Raw genomic sequence first — 17,710 nt, 5'->3', positions numbered from 1 at the left:
GGCAACAGTTTCTCCCTGTGAGCACTGAAACTCACAGGCCTTGCTCTACAACCTCTAACACTCTGACGATAAAATCCAGGAGACTATTAATCACATGAAAAGATGCTCAGCCTCACTCCTAATATGAATATATTAATTAGGGTTCTTCAGAGAAACAGAACTGACTAGACATAAACATTAAGAGATTTATTATAGGATTGGATCATGAGACCATAGGGATTGGCAAATTCAAATTCCATAGGGCAGGCCACAAGTTGGAAACTCCAATGAAGGTGAAATTGAAATCCCCAGGAGGAATTGGCTGACTGAAGTAGAGGCAGAAAATCTTTCTGACTTCTGAAGTCCTCAGTTCTGGCTTTTAAGGCCTCCAACTAATTGGATGGGGAGACTCCCCTCATTGCTGAGGGCAATCTCCTTTGTTGGTTGTAGATGCAATCCGCTATAGATGCAAACAACTAACTATAGATGCTAATCTGCCTACAAATACCTTCACAATAACAATCAGGCCCGTGTTTCCTTGATCAAATAATAGGACATCATAAACTAGCCAAGGTGACACATGCAATTAACCATCACAATGAGTATTAAAAGTTAAATCTACACCAACTTGCCATTATCTTCATCTCACTGGCAAAGATAAAAAGTTTGATAATACACTGTTTTGACAAGGGTGGAGGAAACAGGTCCCTTCAAACACTAGTAGGAAATTAAGGTGGTACAATCTCTAAGATGGACAATCTCTCATCTATCAAAATTACTGAACACCTACCCTTTGACCAAATAACCCAAGTTCTAGACATTAATACCACAAACACTTGCAAACATGGGAAATGTTATGTGTAAGGGTCAGGTCAGCCATTGTAGTGCTGTTTGTAATAGCTATAGATTGGAACTAACCTAATTACCCATCAATAGGAGATAGGCTACGTAAATTATGGGGCAGCAATCGAATACTATATAATGAGGATATCTTTATGTTAGGACATGGAAAGAGGATTTCCAAAATATATTGTTTACTGAAGAAAAGAGGGTGCAGAACAGCATGCAAGGCTCCCTACCATTTGTCGGTGGGGTATCTGTGGAAAGCTCTTCAAGGAACTGGTAACAGTGGCTGACTCTGAGGAGGGAAACCTGGAGGCTGTGGTACGCTTTTGTATCTTGAATTTTGAACCACATCAATGTGCTACTTAATCAAAGGATAAAAATCTAAAAATTTTCAGTAACCTGATTCTGTGGATTCAACACCACAGGATTCCAATGTTTTACAACTTGGTGAGCCTTTTAATGACTCTGGAAGACTCACCTCGTGTGAGGCCAGGCTTCCAATAATCCGTGACCAGTGTTCTCTTGGGTCTCCCTGGCCCCGCTCTGACTCCCACGGGCACAAGCAGCTCCGATGGCTGCTCTGATGATGCAGCTGCGTGAACTCCGATGTCTCTCATCATCTTCACCTTCTCGGACCTCCTAGGGGCGCCTTCTCTGTGGTGCGCAGGTGTGTGAAGGTGCTGGCTGGCCAGGAGTATGCTGCCAAGATCATCAACACCAAGAAGCTCTCGGCTAGAGGTAGGTGGCCACTCCCAGCCCTGCCCACCGTGTCCGCTCTCCTTCCCCTCGCCCCTCCCTCTGCCCCCTGGCTGAGAGCCAGCACCCGGGTCCCCTGGGGGATGCTCGGGGCAGGGGTGGGGGCTCTTTTACCTGTGGGTGTTATGAGAACAGATCCCTCCCTTTTCCCTTCTCATGGGATCTAGGCTGGAGGCCACAGCTTCTCCCAGACAGGCCCAGCTCTCCACCCCCCAACCCCTGTGTCTGTGCCATGCAGGACCTCCTGTCCCTGCTCTCCTGCTGCTCCCCTTCATCTCTCACCTCCAGACCTTGCACTTGCTGTTGCCTCTGCCAGAATGCCCTTTCCAGGCTCCTTACCTGGTGGCTCTTTCTCAATCTTCCAGTCTCAAATGTCACATCCTTTGAGACACCTGCCCTGAACCCCCCATCAGAAGTGGTCAACCCCCTTCATTCTCTTTCATTTCTGTTATTTTCCTTTATGACATTCCGCAAACCTAGTCTTATCCCATTTACTGGTTTTGTTCCTTGTTTAACGTTCATCTCCTCTCTTGACCATAAGTTCCAAGAGGGCGGTGATGTGTCACTCAGCACGCTGGGCAGGGCCGGACACGTTACTAGTGTTCAGTACGTGATCGATGAACTCCAGGTGTGCTCCGCGTCAGCCACATCAGCCCGCTCTCTAGTCTCCTTGAAGCAGTGCTTCCCAAACTTTCTTGCACACTGGAATCAAGGGGGAGCTTAAGAAACTGCTGATGCCGAGGTCGCAGCCCCCAGGGGTTGTGAGTAATTGGCCTGGGCTGGGATCACTGCCCTCGGGCTGGGAAGTGTGTTCCTGGACCAGCAGCGTCAGCATCAATTGGGAGATTGTCAGAAATGCAAATTCTCGAGCCCCACTTCAGACTTAATGCATCCGAATCTCCATTTTAACAAGATCCCCAGATGATTCGTATGTATATTAAAGTTTGGGAAGCCTCCCCAGGAGAAGTGCTTCTTGCCAGTTACTTGTGGTTAGGGTGGTGATGGTGGTGGTAGCCTGTTGGAGAGGATCATCTTTAAAGATGCCCAGCCCCAACGGAAGGGTGTATGTAAGTGGTCTTTGGGGACCACCTGGTGATGGAGGAATTCCTATGGGGTGGGGTCGGTACAGATGTGGGGCTAGCAGCCTGTGGCTTGTACAGTACGGGAGATGTGCGAGGAGCTGGTGTCTTGCCCAGGAGTTTGACACCCTGTGCCGAGCGCTGCCTGGCACAGACCGCAGCTGTGCCTGGGCCAGCGCCCAGCAGGTGCAGGGTTTGCAGAGGCTGCGCCACGGCTGGTACGGGGTGTTCACACTGTTCCCCAAAGGCCTCATGGCAGGCCCCGTGCTGGGTTACATGTGGCAGCCTTTCATCTCTCTGCTCGGTCTTGCTGGGAGCCCAGCGCCTTCTCCTAGTTTCCGAACTGCCCTGCAGGCAGACCCGTGTCCTCAACAGAGCGGGGTGAGGGGCATGGATGGGAGGGGTGGCTCTCTGAAGGCCCAGGGCTCATGCATGGGGCATAATCGGCTTTTGTGGGGACTGAGTGAAAGGCTGGTGTGGAAGGGGGGGCCTTTGGAAAGTCCAGAGCCCGGGCGAGGGGCAGGGAGTCAAAGGTGGCAGGGAGGCCAGCAGGGACGCTGCCCCACACCCAGATGTCCAGACTGGCCCTGCCGTCACCATGTGACCAGCAGCAGGCTGACACCCTCTCTGTGCTTTATATCTCTAGTGATCATGGGACGTACCCATCCTTGAGACACACTGGGGAGAGAGCTAGAGCCACAACTTGGGGTGATAGGTTGAGGTTGCTCCAAGACGAGGGAGGGTCAGGAACCGAGGCCCTCTCTGTGAGTTGGGGGTCTTGAGCCAGTTCCCCACACACTCAGGATAACACACACACACACAGTAACACACATACCGTGCCCTGCTCCTTCAGCACTTCATAGAAAGAGGCCGATGGGCCCTGGGGAGAGCGTGGGGCCATTGTCCTCTCCTGGACCATGACTAAGCATTCCTGGGGCAGTGTAGACTCTGGGCTCTGCTGGGCCCTAACTGCCAACCCCCTCTCTTTGGCAATTTGTTGAGTCTTCAACCTCCTGGGAGGAAAGTGGCCCAGGCCTAAGTGGGCGTGGAGGGTGGGGGTTATCAGGGGAACCTTCCTGAAGAAGTCTGCCAACTGCCAGACGCTTTCACCCCAGCAGGAGAGGAGGAGCAGAGCTTCTTTTAGATTTCTTTGTTTGCCACTCGACATGCCTCCAGGGTGGTTTTGATGCTGAATATTTGGCAACACACTCCAAGCTTCTCCCACTGCCTCTCCTGGGTGACTTTCCGCAGCTCCCAGCAGGGGCTGTGCCCACCCGGGGGGCATCTGTCTACCCTCCCGGGGAGCTGTGGCTTCCCCTTTCTTTCCTGCACGGCCTCTTCTAATGAGTGATTCCCAAACTCAGGGCATATTTTTTGGTATGTATTTTTAAACTCGCTTCTTAAAAAGGTTCACGGTATAGACAAGCCAAAGAAACCATAAGGAAATGAAGTTCCCCAAATCCCTTTGGGAGAAAAAGAAAATACAACTGCCTGAGTTCTAATCCCAAAGGTTAGATTCATTAGGTGGGGTTCAAGCTCCTGCAGTTTGAAAATCCTACCATCGGTAACGATAGCTAACATACACTGAGCGTTTGCTCTGCCAGGGTCGCTGGGGGCCTCCCAGCCTTTTCCTCACCATGGCACACACAGAAAGATGTAACATTCTAGGGCATACTGGGTGCAAGGGTGAGACTGGTGCAGCCAGAGGCGCCTGGCCTGGGTACCGCGACCTCCGCAGGCCCACCGTCCACCCTGAGCGCCAGCCGCAGAGCCAGGTAGGAGGCAGGGCATGGCCTCATTCGGGCCATGCCTGGACTTCACGAGCTCCAGGCCAGGGCGCCTCTTATTTCTGCAACTTCCAGTACCAGGACCCCTGTTGATGCCCCGTGGAGTAGGGGGCTATTATCTGTCCCCAGACTCAAGGCCTCTTTTTCTCCCCTGGCCCCTGTGCCTCCGGCCAGGATCCACTGCCCACCCCTCTCTGCAGGCAAAGCCCTGCTGGCCTGTGGGATTGTATTTCCTCTGCCCTGCTCCCCCTCTTCCCCAACCACCACCCGAGTTTCCACCCACTCCTGCCTGCTGAGCTCTGGGCAGGGCCCGCTTCTCTGCCCCCGCACCCTAGAGGCTGCCACTAGGGAGTGGTGAGACGGTTCAGAGGGCATCCTAGTGGGCACTGAGGACAGCCCTTCCAGGTACCAGGCGGAAGGCTGGAGACTCCTGGCTTCCTCAGCTGACCCTCCACTGCAGGCCTCTACCGAGCTGGATGGATTGATTTATCATTGAATTGATTTTTAGAGTGGCAGGCAATATAGTATAGTAATTACAAACATGGATTAAAATCCCAGCTTTGCCACTTATCAGCTATAAGACCCTGGAAAGCTATTTAGCAGCTCTAGGCAAGGCCCTGGGAACATGGCAGACACCAGCAAACAAGATCTTGCTCGCATGGAGCCTGTTTTCTAGAGCGTGAGACAGAAAAGAGCATTAACACACAAATGAGCTGGGTGATTTCAGCTAGTGATGACTGCTATAAAGACAGTGAGACAGGGCGATGGGAAAGGAAGGGGCTGGGGGGACACTGTTAGAGAAGGCAGCCCAGGAAAGGGCTCTCTGAGGAGGTGACGTCGTGCTGGGACCTGCCTGATAAGAAGGAGGCAGCCGTGGGGGACCCGGGGAAGGGCGTTCCAGGCAGAGGGCAATGCAGGTGCAAAGGCCCTGAGGCAGGAAGGAGCTTGGTGTGCACGAGGCCAGAAGGGCAGCCAGGGTGGCTGGAGCTACATGGCCGAGAGGAGGGAGTCCCGAGGTGAGGCAAGATCCAGGGTATAGGGCCTGGTTGGCTGCAGTGAGGAGTTTGGATGGTATTGTAAGTACGTTGGAAAACTGTCGGAGAGTTTGAAGCCAGGGAGTGGCAGGATCTAATTTATATTTTAAAGAGAGCTCCCTGGCTGCCATGGGCAATTGACTGGGGGGTTGTGGGGGAAAACTGAGGAGAGGGTCCTCAGAGCTCTGGGTTCTAGTCAGGAATTGGCCACCTAATAAGTGATTTTGATAAAGGGACCACTTCTCTCTGGGCCTCAGTTTCCCCATGTACATAACAGAGCAAGGCCTCGGAGGTCAAGAGAAACACAGTCCTTATCATTGCTTAAGGTCCTCTGTATATTAGAAAATGAAGACATTTCAAATAGCATACCAAAAATCGTTGTATAATCAGTGTATGTTTACTTTCAATGAATTAACACTTTTAATGCTGGAAGTTATAGTGCAGTATCATTGTACTATTCACAAAATGATTACAAGATTTGTAAAAGCAATTCCTAGCATTTCCAGCAGTGAGGGCTGGTAACCAGCCCCAAGTTTAAAGCTGTGTGACCAACGTTTTCTTCTTTCAAGCCTGTCCGTGTAACTCTACTCCTGGGAGGATAACCTCACGCAGAGAAAGCATCAAAATTCTGGATTGGGGCCTGCCTGAATGTGTAGCCTGGGCCAGAGGGTCCCCAGCTCCTTCTGATAGGCCTAACCCTGACCTGCCTGAGTTCCAGTTCTGCTGGGGGTGGGGTGGGATGGGGGACAGGGTGTGAAATGGGGGATGTTCCAGCCTCCTGCAGCCCGATGAGGGTCCTCAGCCAGCTCTGGAAGGGGCTCCCCCTCCTCTGTCCAGGATCTGGCACCCCCTGCCCTTGAGGTTACAGAAAGAGGCTGGGGGGAGGGGGGATTAAGGGGATCCCTCCTCACAACCTGCCTCCCCTCCCCTTCCCCAGCCTGCCAGCTGTCTTCAGTTAGGAAGTTGAGCCTATGGAAACAGAACTGGACTTAATTGCTTTACTGATGGAAAAGCCACATTTCAGTATTGATCTTGGCTTCTGCAGCCCTTGGAGGATGGCCAATGATTGCTGTAATGGAGGGGGCAGGGGAAAGGGGAGCTGATTGCTCAGAGACAAGGGCTAGGCCTGGGGTAGAGTTCTTTCTCCATCCTCATCACCCTCCCTGCCTGCTCTGGAGGGTCCATTAGGAGACTGGGGCTCTAGTCCTGGCTTGGCCACTGAGTGTCTGGGTGAGTCCAAGTGTATCATGTCCCTTCTATGGGCCTCAATTTCCCCATTCAGGTAGCAGGGGCACATGGAGTGTTGGTTCTGAGTTGGGGTGTTGAGAAGTAGAGTGAAGGGTTTTATAGCCCAGTTCTGAAGCCTGACTGCCTGGGTACAACACATGGCTCTGCCACTTACCGTGGATGTGACTTAGACCACTTAACCACTCTGAACCTCTGTTTCCTCATCTGTAAAGCCAGAATAATAGTAGAACCTCCCTTGAAGGGTTGTTATGAGGGCTAGCAACGCAAGTAAAGAGCTCTGCAGAGTGCCTGGCATATAGTAAATATTCAAATTTGTTAGTGATTCCTTTTTTATTGTTTTGTTTTAAAAATTATGGCATTAACTACTGAATTATGAGAAGAGCACCTGAAAAGGAATTGGGAAATGTATTTTCAGTCCCAACTCCGCAACCACTGAGGCCTTGGCTTACTCAGCCTACAGTTTTCTCATCTATAATATGGGGAGAGTGATACTGCAGCCCAGGTGTGCTGAGAGGACTAAATGGTGACATGGATACAGCTCTTCCCAGCAGTCTGAGAGTCCAAGGCACAAAGGACAAATCCTGACTAGGGCCTCTCCCTGGGGTGGGCAGGGAGGCCCAAGAGATTCGGACAGAAGTCCTGGAAAGCTGCCATGGAGAAAGCTCTCTGCGTCCCTTGTCCCTGAGTCTTCTGAACGGGAAGTGGCTTCTGTGAATAACAGAGCTCTTCTTCTGGAGAGAATACCTCTTCCTTTAAAAATATGTTATCATTCAATCATTCAATTGTTTGTTCTTTTGTACTATTATTTTTTTTTTTTTTGAGCACCTGCTATGTGCCAGGCGTTCAGCTAGAAGAAGCCTAGGGTTCAACAGAGACCAAACCCTGCCCTCAAGGATATAGATTTCATGACACAGAGTGGAATATGCTGTCAGGGGGCTGTGAGAACACAGAGGAGGGGCCCCCTACCTGCCTGGCAGTCAGGGCAGGCTTCCAGGAGGTGGTGACATTTAAGGATGGGTAGGAGGGAATGATGGCCAGTGAACAACAAGCAGGAGGTTGACTGGGAGTGTTCTAGACAGAGAGAACCACGTGTGCAAAGGCCCCAAAGTGAGAGGCTGAGCAGGGTATGCTTGGAGAAATGATTTTCAGCCCATGAGTCCGGCCAGTGTGTAGATCCTGAGGGATGGGGCTGGAGGAGGAGGCAGCAGGAGCCAGACCTCGGAGGGCACTACAGGCTATGTGAGGGAGCTTGGACCTTATACAGGAAGAGCCCTGGAAACTGAGGCCCAGAGAGGGGAAGAGACTTGCCTGAGACACTGCAACCCAGGCCTCTCCTTCTTTCCCCTGTGTGGCACTGCCTCCCTGGAGAACCCAGAGACCCTGGCTGAAAGGCAAGCTTTTCCAGCCCACAGTGGCCTCCCTGGGAGGTGGAGATTATAAGAGGCTGCAAGGAGGGAGAGGTGGGGCGGGCAGAGGCTCCTCCTCTCACCTGGACCTCACCTGGGCCTCTGTGTTTCAGACCATCAGAAGCTGGAGCGTGAAGCCCGCATCTGCCGCCTGCTGAAGCACCCCAACATCGGTGAGGCTTGGGGGGCCGAATGAGGGGTGCAGGGGCAGGGTGGGGTGTGGGTGTCGGATCTGCTCCCGGCTGTCCTGGTACGTGGGTGTTTCATGGGTGAGCAGCAGCTCTCTTCTCCGAGGATGGCAGTGGTGGGGATGGGAAAGTGGGGGGGGGCGGGGGTGGGTCTTTAACGGTTTCCACACTCTGCAGACACCAGCTTGGTTGGGGGGAAGGTGAAAAGGGGCCCTTCCTCCCAGCCCACGCTGCCGGCAGCCTCCTTCAGAAAAGCTGTTTCAGGAAACCTCCCGAAGCTCGGAGAGAGAGACGAAAATAGGCCAGGAGGGAAAAGGTTGGTCTTGGCTGCGTGGCCCAACCCCCAGACTCACCCCCATGCTGAGTCAGCCTGGCCCAGTGGCTCTGCCCGCCTCACCGGACCCAGGGGTCGAGTGAAGTTGCGTGGAGAGGCAGGCCCCAAAACCACACGTCCGTCACTGCCCCACCTCCCCTCCCTACCCCTGCTCCATGCTGCAAACCCAAGATTTGAGCTACGATCTGTGGTTGGGGGCCCGCATCCCTGCCTGTCAGGATACTGAATCATGAGGGGAGGAGTGCAGATTTTAGATCTGGTTCTGCCAGGGCATGGCTGGGTGACCTTGAGCAGGAACACTGCCCTCTCTGAGCCACTTTTCCCCATCTTCACAAGGAGAGGACGTCTGGACCACTGCTTCTCCTTCTTTAATCATTTGAGCTCTGAGTCTGAATCAGTGGGTCTGGGATGGGGTTTGAGATACTACATTTCTGACGTGCTCTCAGGTGAGGCTGAGGCTGCTGGTTCATGGACCACACTTTGAGGACCAATGTCAAGGTGTTCTCTAAGGAATATTCCAAGTCCAATGGCTACCACACCTCCTCCCTCAGGAGAGAAACATCTCTTTGTGCCCAGGGCCCCAAGGGTTAACTCTCCTGCTGGAGAGAAGCGTCTCCATCTGCTATTTATACCCAGAAGGCACCTCCCCTTCCCCCCGCGCCTGGGAAGGGGAGCAGAGCTGCACAAACAGCAGCCAAAGGCTCCAGGGCCAGAATCAGAGAAGCGGCAGCAGGGGGGGCTTGCTGGGAGGACTGTGTTGGATCCTGGCCCCTGACCTGCTAACTTCCTCACTGGTGGCCTGGGCTGTGCCTTCCCTCTCCGGGCCTCCAACTTCCCAACTGTCTGACAGAGGGGTTGTGAGTGATCTCTGACAATAAAATCCCACGGTTCTTATTAAGGCTGTCGGCTGTGGAGGAAGGAGGCGGGGAGTGTGTGTTGCTGAGTAATTGCAGCTGTCTTGGGTCAGTGCCCCCTCCCCTTCTCCCTCTCATTCCCGGCTGTAATGGGAGAAGTAAGCTGTCAGTTCTGGGGCTGACAGATCTCAGCTCAAATCCTGGGTTTGCAGTTTAATTGCTGTGTGACTTTGGGCATGTTAACCATTCTGAAGCTCAGTTTTCTAATCTGGAAAATGGGAATGATAACTACCTCATAGGATCATGATGATTAAATAAAACACAACCCAATGGTAGTCCCAAGGTCAGTGTTTTATTATCATTAAGCTACCCCCCCCTTCCTCAATCTACACCTTCCCACAGAACAGCCTTACCTGAAGATTTATCCTCTAGCCTGAAGCTCCACCATGAGATTATCATTCCCTGAAGTTATCAAAGTGTTTGGTCATCACTGGAGGCACTATATGTACCATGGTGCTTAAGGGAATGGGTTGTGGAGTCAGCCATACCTGGGTTCAAATCCCAGCGCTGCCGCTTGTGTTTGAGCTTGAGAAGGCTGTGAACCTCTGCACCTCAGAATCCTCCTCCGTGAAGAGGGGATAATTATGGAACCCACGTTCTAGGAATGTTGGGAGGGTTAAATGAGATATTGTAAGCAAAGCCCGGCACGTGGTAAATGCTCAGAAGTGGTAGCTCATCATCTTCATCATCATCGAGTCATTTACTCCATTCATTCATTCACCAGATGTCAAGTGCATCAAAGGACCCACCATGTGCCAAGGCTTCTTCTACGTGCAGAGGACGTGTGGAAGGATTGAGTATTGGGGTGGGGGTGGCCAATGCACAGGCAGCTGGGGAGCAGAGCTGAGTGTCCCAGACCGGGAAAACTCTCAGAAGAACCTTGAGCTATTATGAGGGCTGGAAGGATCCCAGAGGGTGCCCCTTCCTGATCTGCCAATCATCTCCCTTCAAAGTAGGTTGTATTCTGCCTAAGGAGGTACAAAGATTGGCAGCTGGGGTGCAGAACCTGTGAGGCAAGTCTGTGCCTGGAGAAACCCAGGCCAAGGCCTATCCCACCTGCTTAGTGAGTCCATCCTGGATTACTGGTTGTGGCTCCCAAGAATTCCAAGTCAGGGAGGTCCCTGGCTCAGTCCAGGTCAGTCCAACGGTGCCATGAACTGTGCCATGAGTGGGAAAGCATCTTTATCTCCCTGATCCTGCTTGGGGGTGGACAGTACTCTGCTCTCTGGACAATTACCACCTGCAGATGAGGCAGACCCCAGAAGGCCACCCCAGGGAGCAGGGGACTTGGACTGTGTTAAGGACAACCTGAGAGACCAGTAGATGATTTGGGGTGGGGAAGGGAAGTGTGCTTGACTGATGATGAAGAGGATGATGACTTCATTTAGTGAATTCTTCCTAGCACCAGGTATTAGACTAAGCGCTTTAGGAGCATCATCTCATTAATTTCCTGGAGCAGTCCAGTGGAATACTATTGCTAGGAATGGAGGTGTAGAGAGGTTGACTCATTTGCCCAAAGTCACACAGCTTGTAAGAGGTGGAGCTGAGCAGTGAACCCAGTCATTCTACTCAGCCTCCCAGGTGGGCCTCAGGAGTGTGCTGTCAGGGGCTCCTGTGATTAGGGGAACAAGTACTCCCATTCAATTTTCCAAGAGAAAAATTATAACTGGAAATGTGACAGGAATGTCAGAAATTCATGAATCCAGCTACAGAAATGAAAACTACGTTGCAGGTTTGTTTGTTCTATCGCAATAGTTTAAAAAGCCAAAAAATGACAGCATAACTCAATGGACATGGACATGCCAATCACTCCACCGGGAGATGGGGCCATTACTGCCCCAGCCAATGGCCTGTTACCCTTCAAATGGGCCTTTTCTCTTGGGCTCCGGGCTGAGTTATTCCTTAAAGTGGACTCTGTTGATGGGAGGGGAAGCTTTGTGTGTAAAAACAGCATTGGAATGAGCCCTGCTTCCTTGGCCCCAAGATCTTATTCATTGCAGAGTTGTCCCTCCCTGAGCCAAGGGGACAAGCCCTTAGTCACCACCTATACATACACACTTCTCTTGGGAACAGAAACATACCTCCTGTACAACTACACAGGTTGTGCACTGCCTAAGTGGGGGCTGAAAACCAGCCTGAGTCCTCCTCACCCAGCTGGGCTGCAGCTTCTCAGTGGGGCAGCCTTTTATAACCAGCCAAAGGCACCAATCTGAGCTAGAGACAGCCTTGAGGGAACCCCCACCCCAACCCCCAATTATTTCCATTTTTCTGAGCCCCTAAAGGGGTTGGCACTCCTGATGAGAAGGTGGGTTTGGGACCTCAGTCTTCTGGGGGTTCCTCCCAAGGGGCCACTGACCATTTCTAAAAGCCCTTCCCAAAATGATTCTGGCCACAGCTGGCTTCCTGGAGGTTCTCACACTCAGGAAAGGGAAGCTAAAGACTCACGCAACCGCCTGGGACAGGCTAGGCACAAAGCACCGCCGCCCCCCCCCCCCCCCCACTCTCCCACCAGAGTCTGCTTGGAGGAAGTGGGGAGAGGAAAGGTTCTTTTCCAAAACTTTATTGTGATACACAAATAATGCAACTTTATTATAGATAAACGAGAAGACTGATCATTTAAAAAGTAGCTCCGATAACTCCACCATCTAGGGCAAACATTTTATGCTCTATGCTTCCAGATTTTTCTCAAGTGCACCAATGCACACTATTTCAGGTTAGGTTCCCAGATGCAGAGCCTGAGACAGGGATCCAGGTGCTCGTGATTTACTGAAGATGTACTCCCAGGGATCACCTATACGGGATGGGTGAAATAGGATAGAGAAGAGAAAGAACCAAGGAAGGGATGTGGTTTCAGGGAAGTCTAACTTTGACCTAATTCCAAGTAGGGGAGCAGGGAGGCCTCCAGAGCAGAAATCACATAGCAGTGTTGTCCCCTCCCAAGGCAAGAGGGACCGCCCTTCGTACCCCCCACCCTCCAACACACACACACACTGTTAGTCAGCCATTGGTTGAGGCTGCAGGCGACATTGTAGGCAGGGGGCTCCATCAGCCAAGGGCAATTCTCCAGACAAGGGGGCGACTGTGAGTTGTTAGCAGCCGGTCCTCCCAGCAGCCGGGAGATGGATGCACTAACCTGACAAAAAGGATCTGGGCAGGATACCAATGTAGGGTGTCTTGATTCAGCACAAAAAAATAGATAGAATGTCCAGTTAAATTGTAATTTCAGATGAACAAAAAATGTTTTCTAGTAAGTATGTCCCATGCATGCAATATTTGGAACATAGTTCTACTAAAAAATTGTTTATCTGAAATTCAGATTTGACTGTATTAAATAAACCCTAGAGCAATAGCATCTACTACATATAAACATAAACATTTCAAAAATTAAGCAGGCAATTTACTTTAATATACTTTAAAAGATTAAAATAGATTAATGGGTAGACAGAGAAATGGATATAAATGTGGTAAAGCAAGTATAGGAAATATTAATCAGAATCTAGGTGGAGGGTATATGGGTGTTATGTTCAGAAATTTTTATAATAAAATGTTAGTAAAAAATTAAAGTGTGATTCTATGTGATGTGAGGCAAACTGCTTTGATTGTTTTAAAATATATTTAAAAATTTCAGTCATTATTTATAAATATGTATCATCATGTAAGAATTTTTTTTAAAAATTTATTTAAGTTTGTGTCCTATTCATCCTCCATCCCATCTCCCTCCCCTGTGGGCACCCACTGTGGGGTACCTGCTACCTGCTCCTCGATCCTCTCTCCAAACCTCATGTGCAGATGTGGAGCCCATGAACAATTCAGGGTACTCAATAAAAATCAGAAATACATGCATGTGGCAAAAATTCAGATGGGACTAGGGTTTATAGTGAAAGATAAGTCTGCTCCTCTTGTGAACCTACTCCTCTAATTCCCCTTCCCAGAAGTGCCCCCTATGCCAGCTTCTCTGTATCATCCGAGACACTTAGGCTACATATACACTTAAATGCATCTTTTCTAAAAGTATCTTGTCCACTATTTTGCACTTTGCTTTTTCGCCAAACAATATAATTTGGAGATGATTCTGAACCAGTGGATACGTAACTGCCGCAGTATATTAACAGCTGTGCAATTTTCCATCGTGTGGATGTATCATAACTTGCCAAGCCATCCCCCCGCCCCGCACCCATGAACACTTCCAGTTTATGGCGTTGAGAAGGATGTGAACCCCGACCTCGGCTGGCAGCGTGCAGAGCCCCCAGAGTCAGCCCCAGGCCTCAGGCCCTTCCTTTTTGGAAGCATAGGGGGAGGTTTGGGGAGCTCTGGGCTCCTGGGAGCCTGGCCTCTGTTCCTGGTAAATGAGGTATGAAGAGATGACAGTTTCTCAGCACGCCTGGGCTCAGGGACCGCTGTCACTCCCACCTCCACGAGGTTCTATTATCTCCTCAAAGCTGGGAGCAGAGTGGGGGTGAAAGCTCAGGGCCACCACGGAGTGAGAACCTACTGTGTGCCAGGCGCCATGCATTACTTCACGGGACTTTCACATTAACCCTGCTGGTCCCAGCGCTACATTCTCACGGTCCAGGCAAGGAAATGGAGACTCAGAGAGGCACAGCAGCTTGCTCAAAGTCACACAGCCAGTAAGTGGCAGAGATCTGAGTCATGGGCTCTTTTAAAATTAGAGAAGTTGCAGTTTTTTCAGAAAAATGATGTGAAAAATACCGAGTTCCCATATACCCATTATTAACACCTTGCCTTGGTGTGGTGGTACCTTTGTTACAACTGATGAAAGACTATTATTATAATTGTCTTATTAGTTATACTCCATAGTTACATTAGGGTTCACTGTGTTGTACAGTCCTATGTTTGTTTTTTCTTTTTAGTTTTTATTCTAGTAATGTATATACAACCTAAAATTTCTCCTTTTAACCATATTCAAATATGTAATTTGGTGCTCTTAATTACATTCACAATGTTGTGATACCATTGCCACCATCTATGACCAAAACTCTTCTATCACCCCAAGCAGAAATTCTGTACCAGTTAAGCAATAACTTCCCATTCCCTACCCTCATCCCAGCCTCTGGTAACCTGTATTCTAGTTTCTGACTCTATGAGTTTGCTTATTCTAATTATTTCCTATCAGTGAGATCATATAGTATTTGTCCTTTTGTGCCTGGCTTATTTCAATAAACACAATGTCTTCAAGGGTCATCCATGTTGTAGCATGCATCAGTATTTCGTTCCTTTTCATAGCTGAATAATATTCCATCTTCTGTATATACCACATTTTGTTTCTCCGTTCATCAGTTGATGGACATTTGGATTGCTTCCCTCTTTTGGTAATTGTGAAAAATGTTATGATTGGTGTGCAAATATCTGTTTGAATCTCTGTTTTGAATTCTTTGGGGTAAATACTTAGAAGTGGAATTGCTGGGTCATATAGTAATTTTGTACTTAGCTTCCTGAGGAATTGCCAAACTGTCTTCTGGAGTGGCTGCACCGTTTCCCATTACCACAAACAATGAACGGATGTTCCTATTTCTCTGCTTCCACTCCAACACTTGCAATTTTCCATTTTTTTAATCATAGCCATTCTGGTGGATATGAGTGAATGTCTCATTGTGCCTTTGATTTGCATTTCCATACGGCTAATGATGTTGAGTGTCTTTTCATGTGCCTTTTGGCCATTTGTGTATCTTCTTTGGAGAAATGTCTATTCAAGTCCTTTGCCCATTTTTCAATTGGGTTGTTTGTCTTTCTGTTGTAAAGTTGAAGGATTTCTTTCTATATTCTGGACATTAAACCCTTATCAGCTATGTGGTTTCCAAATATTTTCTCCCCTGCTATAGGTTGTCTTTTTACTTTCATGATGGAGCCACAGGCTCTTTCCATGACATCAACCTACCCAGCAAGGAAACTGAGGCCTTGGAAAGTGGAGGGGACCAAGGTTTGACCAAAACAGAGGGGTCCTTTGCCTTTACACCCACGCCTCTTTGTGTGATGCCAAAGTACCTGTGAACACTCCGTGGTGCAGTGTCCCCTTGTTCACCTGCATTTGCCACAGAGCCTGGGGACCTCGTTCGTACCCCACGGCTGTCTGAGGAATTGGAATGCTGGCAATACAGGGATGTGGAGGGAAGGTGGGGGTGGCGAGTGGTCTGCCCTGCCTGTAACTGGCTGCCTGTCCCTCCCACAGTCCGACTCCATGACAGCATCTCTGAGGAGGGACATCATTACCTGATCTTTGACCTGTGAGTCTGGCCCCACCTGGGATGTGCCAGGGGTATCGGGGGCAGTCTGAGCTGGAATGACCTCTCTGGGTCCCTTGGGCTGGGGGGTCCCAAACATCCCCAGGCTGGACTGAATTCCCTCTTCTGGTCTGGAGGGTCCCAAAATGTGGTGGGCCTGCCACCCAGGCTGTGCGTGTTGGTTTTCATGATGCACCAACACGCACTTTTAACTTTGCAGTTGCATGTTTATTTTTGTTTCTCTTCTATTTACGGCCAGTGATCTAGTTTTCCTTTTACAGTGATGAGATAAAGTTTCCTTTTGGAATAAGTTTAAGTTTTTAAGGCTAGTCGATTTAAAGAAAAGTGATAATGAAATGCTAGGCTGTGGTGGTTCCTGGATTGGCAGCGAAATGCAGTGATACTGGTATCATCTGTGAAAAACAGCCCTGAACCTCCCACAAGCCTAATGATCCAGAGGGATGAGTTCCAGTGTCCCACACAGTTGGAACTCCAACCTGGAGAGGTGGGGGGAAAGACAGGGGATGGAGGGGGGAAAAGGGAAGGCGTGCTGGAACTAGGAAGCAGGTTGAAGCAGGGGATGCCCCCAGTGCCCACCACCCACCGTAGGGTCCTTTGGCCCTACCCACCCCCTCCTTTTGGGGCTGAGGTTCTGAGGTCCCTGGGGCCAGTCCATAGTCTCCTGGAGACGCCTCCAGACGAGGCAGCACCTGTGTGGCCTCTGTGGGAGGGGTGACTCCTTGCCTGTCTCCCCAGGGTCACTGGCGGGGAGCTGTTTGAAGACATTGTGGCCCGGGAGTATTACAGTGAGGCCGATGCCAGGTGAGTGCCAGGTGTGGCCTGGCAAGTGGCACCCAGGGGCAGGGGCACCCTGGCCTGCACGGACTCCGAGGAGGCTGTCCTCACATGGAGTCCCTTCCCCCTATCTCCCCAGCCACTGTATCCAGCAGATCCTGGAGGCCGTGCTGCACTGCCACCAGATGGGCGTGGTGCACCGGGACCTGAAGGTGAGCCTGGGCTCCCACCCTGGCCCTGCAGAGCCAGGGGCATTAGCAGAGCCCCTTTAACTTCCCTGACTTAGGCTGGGTGGGGAATGTTTTCCCCACTGTTCAGATGAGGAAACCAGGCACAGGGACATTGAGCGTCTGGGTTTGGAATCTGAGTCTCTAACTCCCAGCCCCACGTGCTGGGTGCCAGGCCAGGGGCCTGCAGTGGACATCTGAGACTGCCTGTAGGGGGGACAGCTGGGTTCAAATCCCAGCCAGGCCACTTTCTAGCTGCATGGCCTCTAGTATCTTAACCTCTCTGAGCCTCGGCTTCTTTGCGATGGGGGTTGCCATAGCAACCTCTGCAAGGGGCTGGCGAAGATGTCAAATGAGATAGCACAGCGTCTGGTACATAGACACGTTTTACTCTTGTTCCTGCGGTCTCTGGCAGGCCAGAGGGTGACAAAAGCAGGACTTGGGGCTCTCAGAGTCCCCCTCTTCCCACCTGAAGGAGGAGACTGACCGGGCTCAGCAGGTGTGGACTCTGGGATTGGCACCAGTCGCATAGCCTGGCCCATTGGCAGAGACTTCCTGGGCTCTCTCTGCTGGACCTCGTGGCATCAGCAGCTGGCAGCCTATAAGTTCCACCCATTTGGCAGAGCAGGAAAGTAAGGTCTAAGGAGCCCAGAGGATTTGTCCAAGGGCATGCAGTTCATGACCCTAGATCCTGTGCCCTCCGTGGGCTGGTGCCAAAAAACCACTCAACCCAGCTCCTGCTTCTGCATAAGCCCCTTCTAGGGTAACCCTTCCAGGTGTCCTTGGAGCCTCTACTTTTTGATCTTCAGTGTCAAGGCACATATTTCCCTTGGGGTAGCCCCTGTATCCTAGGAGAAGTATCCTTCGATTTTTCCTGC

The 17,710-nt window shown here is 50.6% G+C and overlaps 1 protein-coding gene across 3 annotated transcripts in view; it reads left to right on the top strand.

Moving 5' to 3' along the window:
- CAMK2A (calcium/calmodulin dependent protein kinase II alpha) overlaps nt 1-17,710 on the top strand; it is a 65,117-nt gene that overhangs the window by 14,870 nt on the left and 32,537 nt on the right. For all 3 annotated transcript variants that reach the window (XM_037801108.1, XM_037801109.1, XM_037801110.1), the window contains exons 2-6: nt 1,469-1,563; nt 8,249-8,308; nt 15,759-15,813; nt 16,567-16,632; nt 16,745-16,817. In XM_037801108.1, the coding sequence (XP_037657036.1) occupies nt 1,469-1,563; nt 8,249-8,308; nt 15,759-15,813; nt 16,567-16,632; nt 16,745-16,817 (349 nt within the window). The remainder of the gene's footprint in view (nt 1-1,468; nt 1,564-8,248; nt 8,309-15,758; nt 15,814-16,566; nt 16,633-16,744; nt 16,818-17,710) is intronic.

The sequence above is a fragment of the Choloepus didactylus genome, chromosome 13, assembly GCF_015220235.1.
Source record: "Choloepus didactylus isolate mChoDid1 chromosome 13, mChoDid1.pri, whole genome shotgun sequence".
Classification (NCBI taxonomy): domain Eukaryota; kingdom Metazoa; phylum Chordata; class Mammalia; order Pilosa; family Megalonychidae; genus Choloepus; species Choloepus didactylus.
Note: the sequence above shows the minus strand (reverse complement) of the source record. Positions and strands in the feature narration are given on the sequence as shown.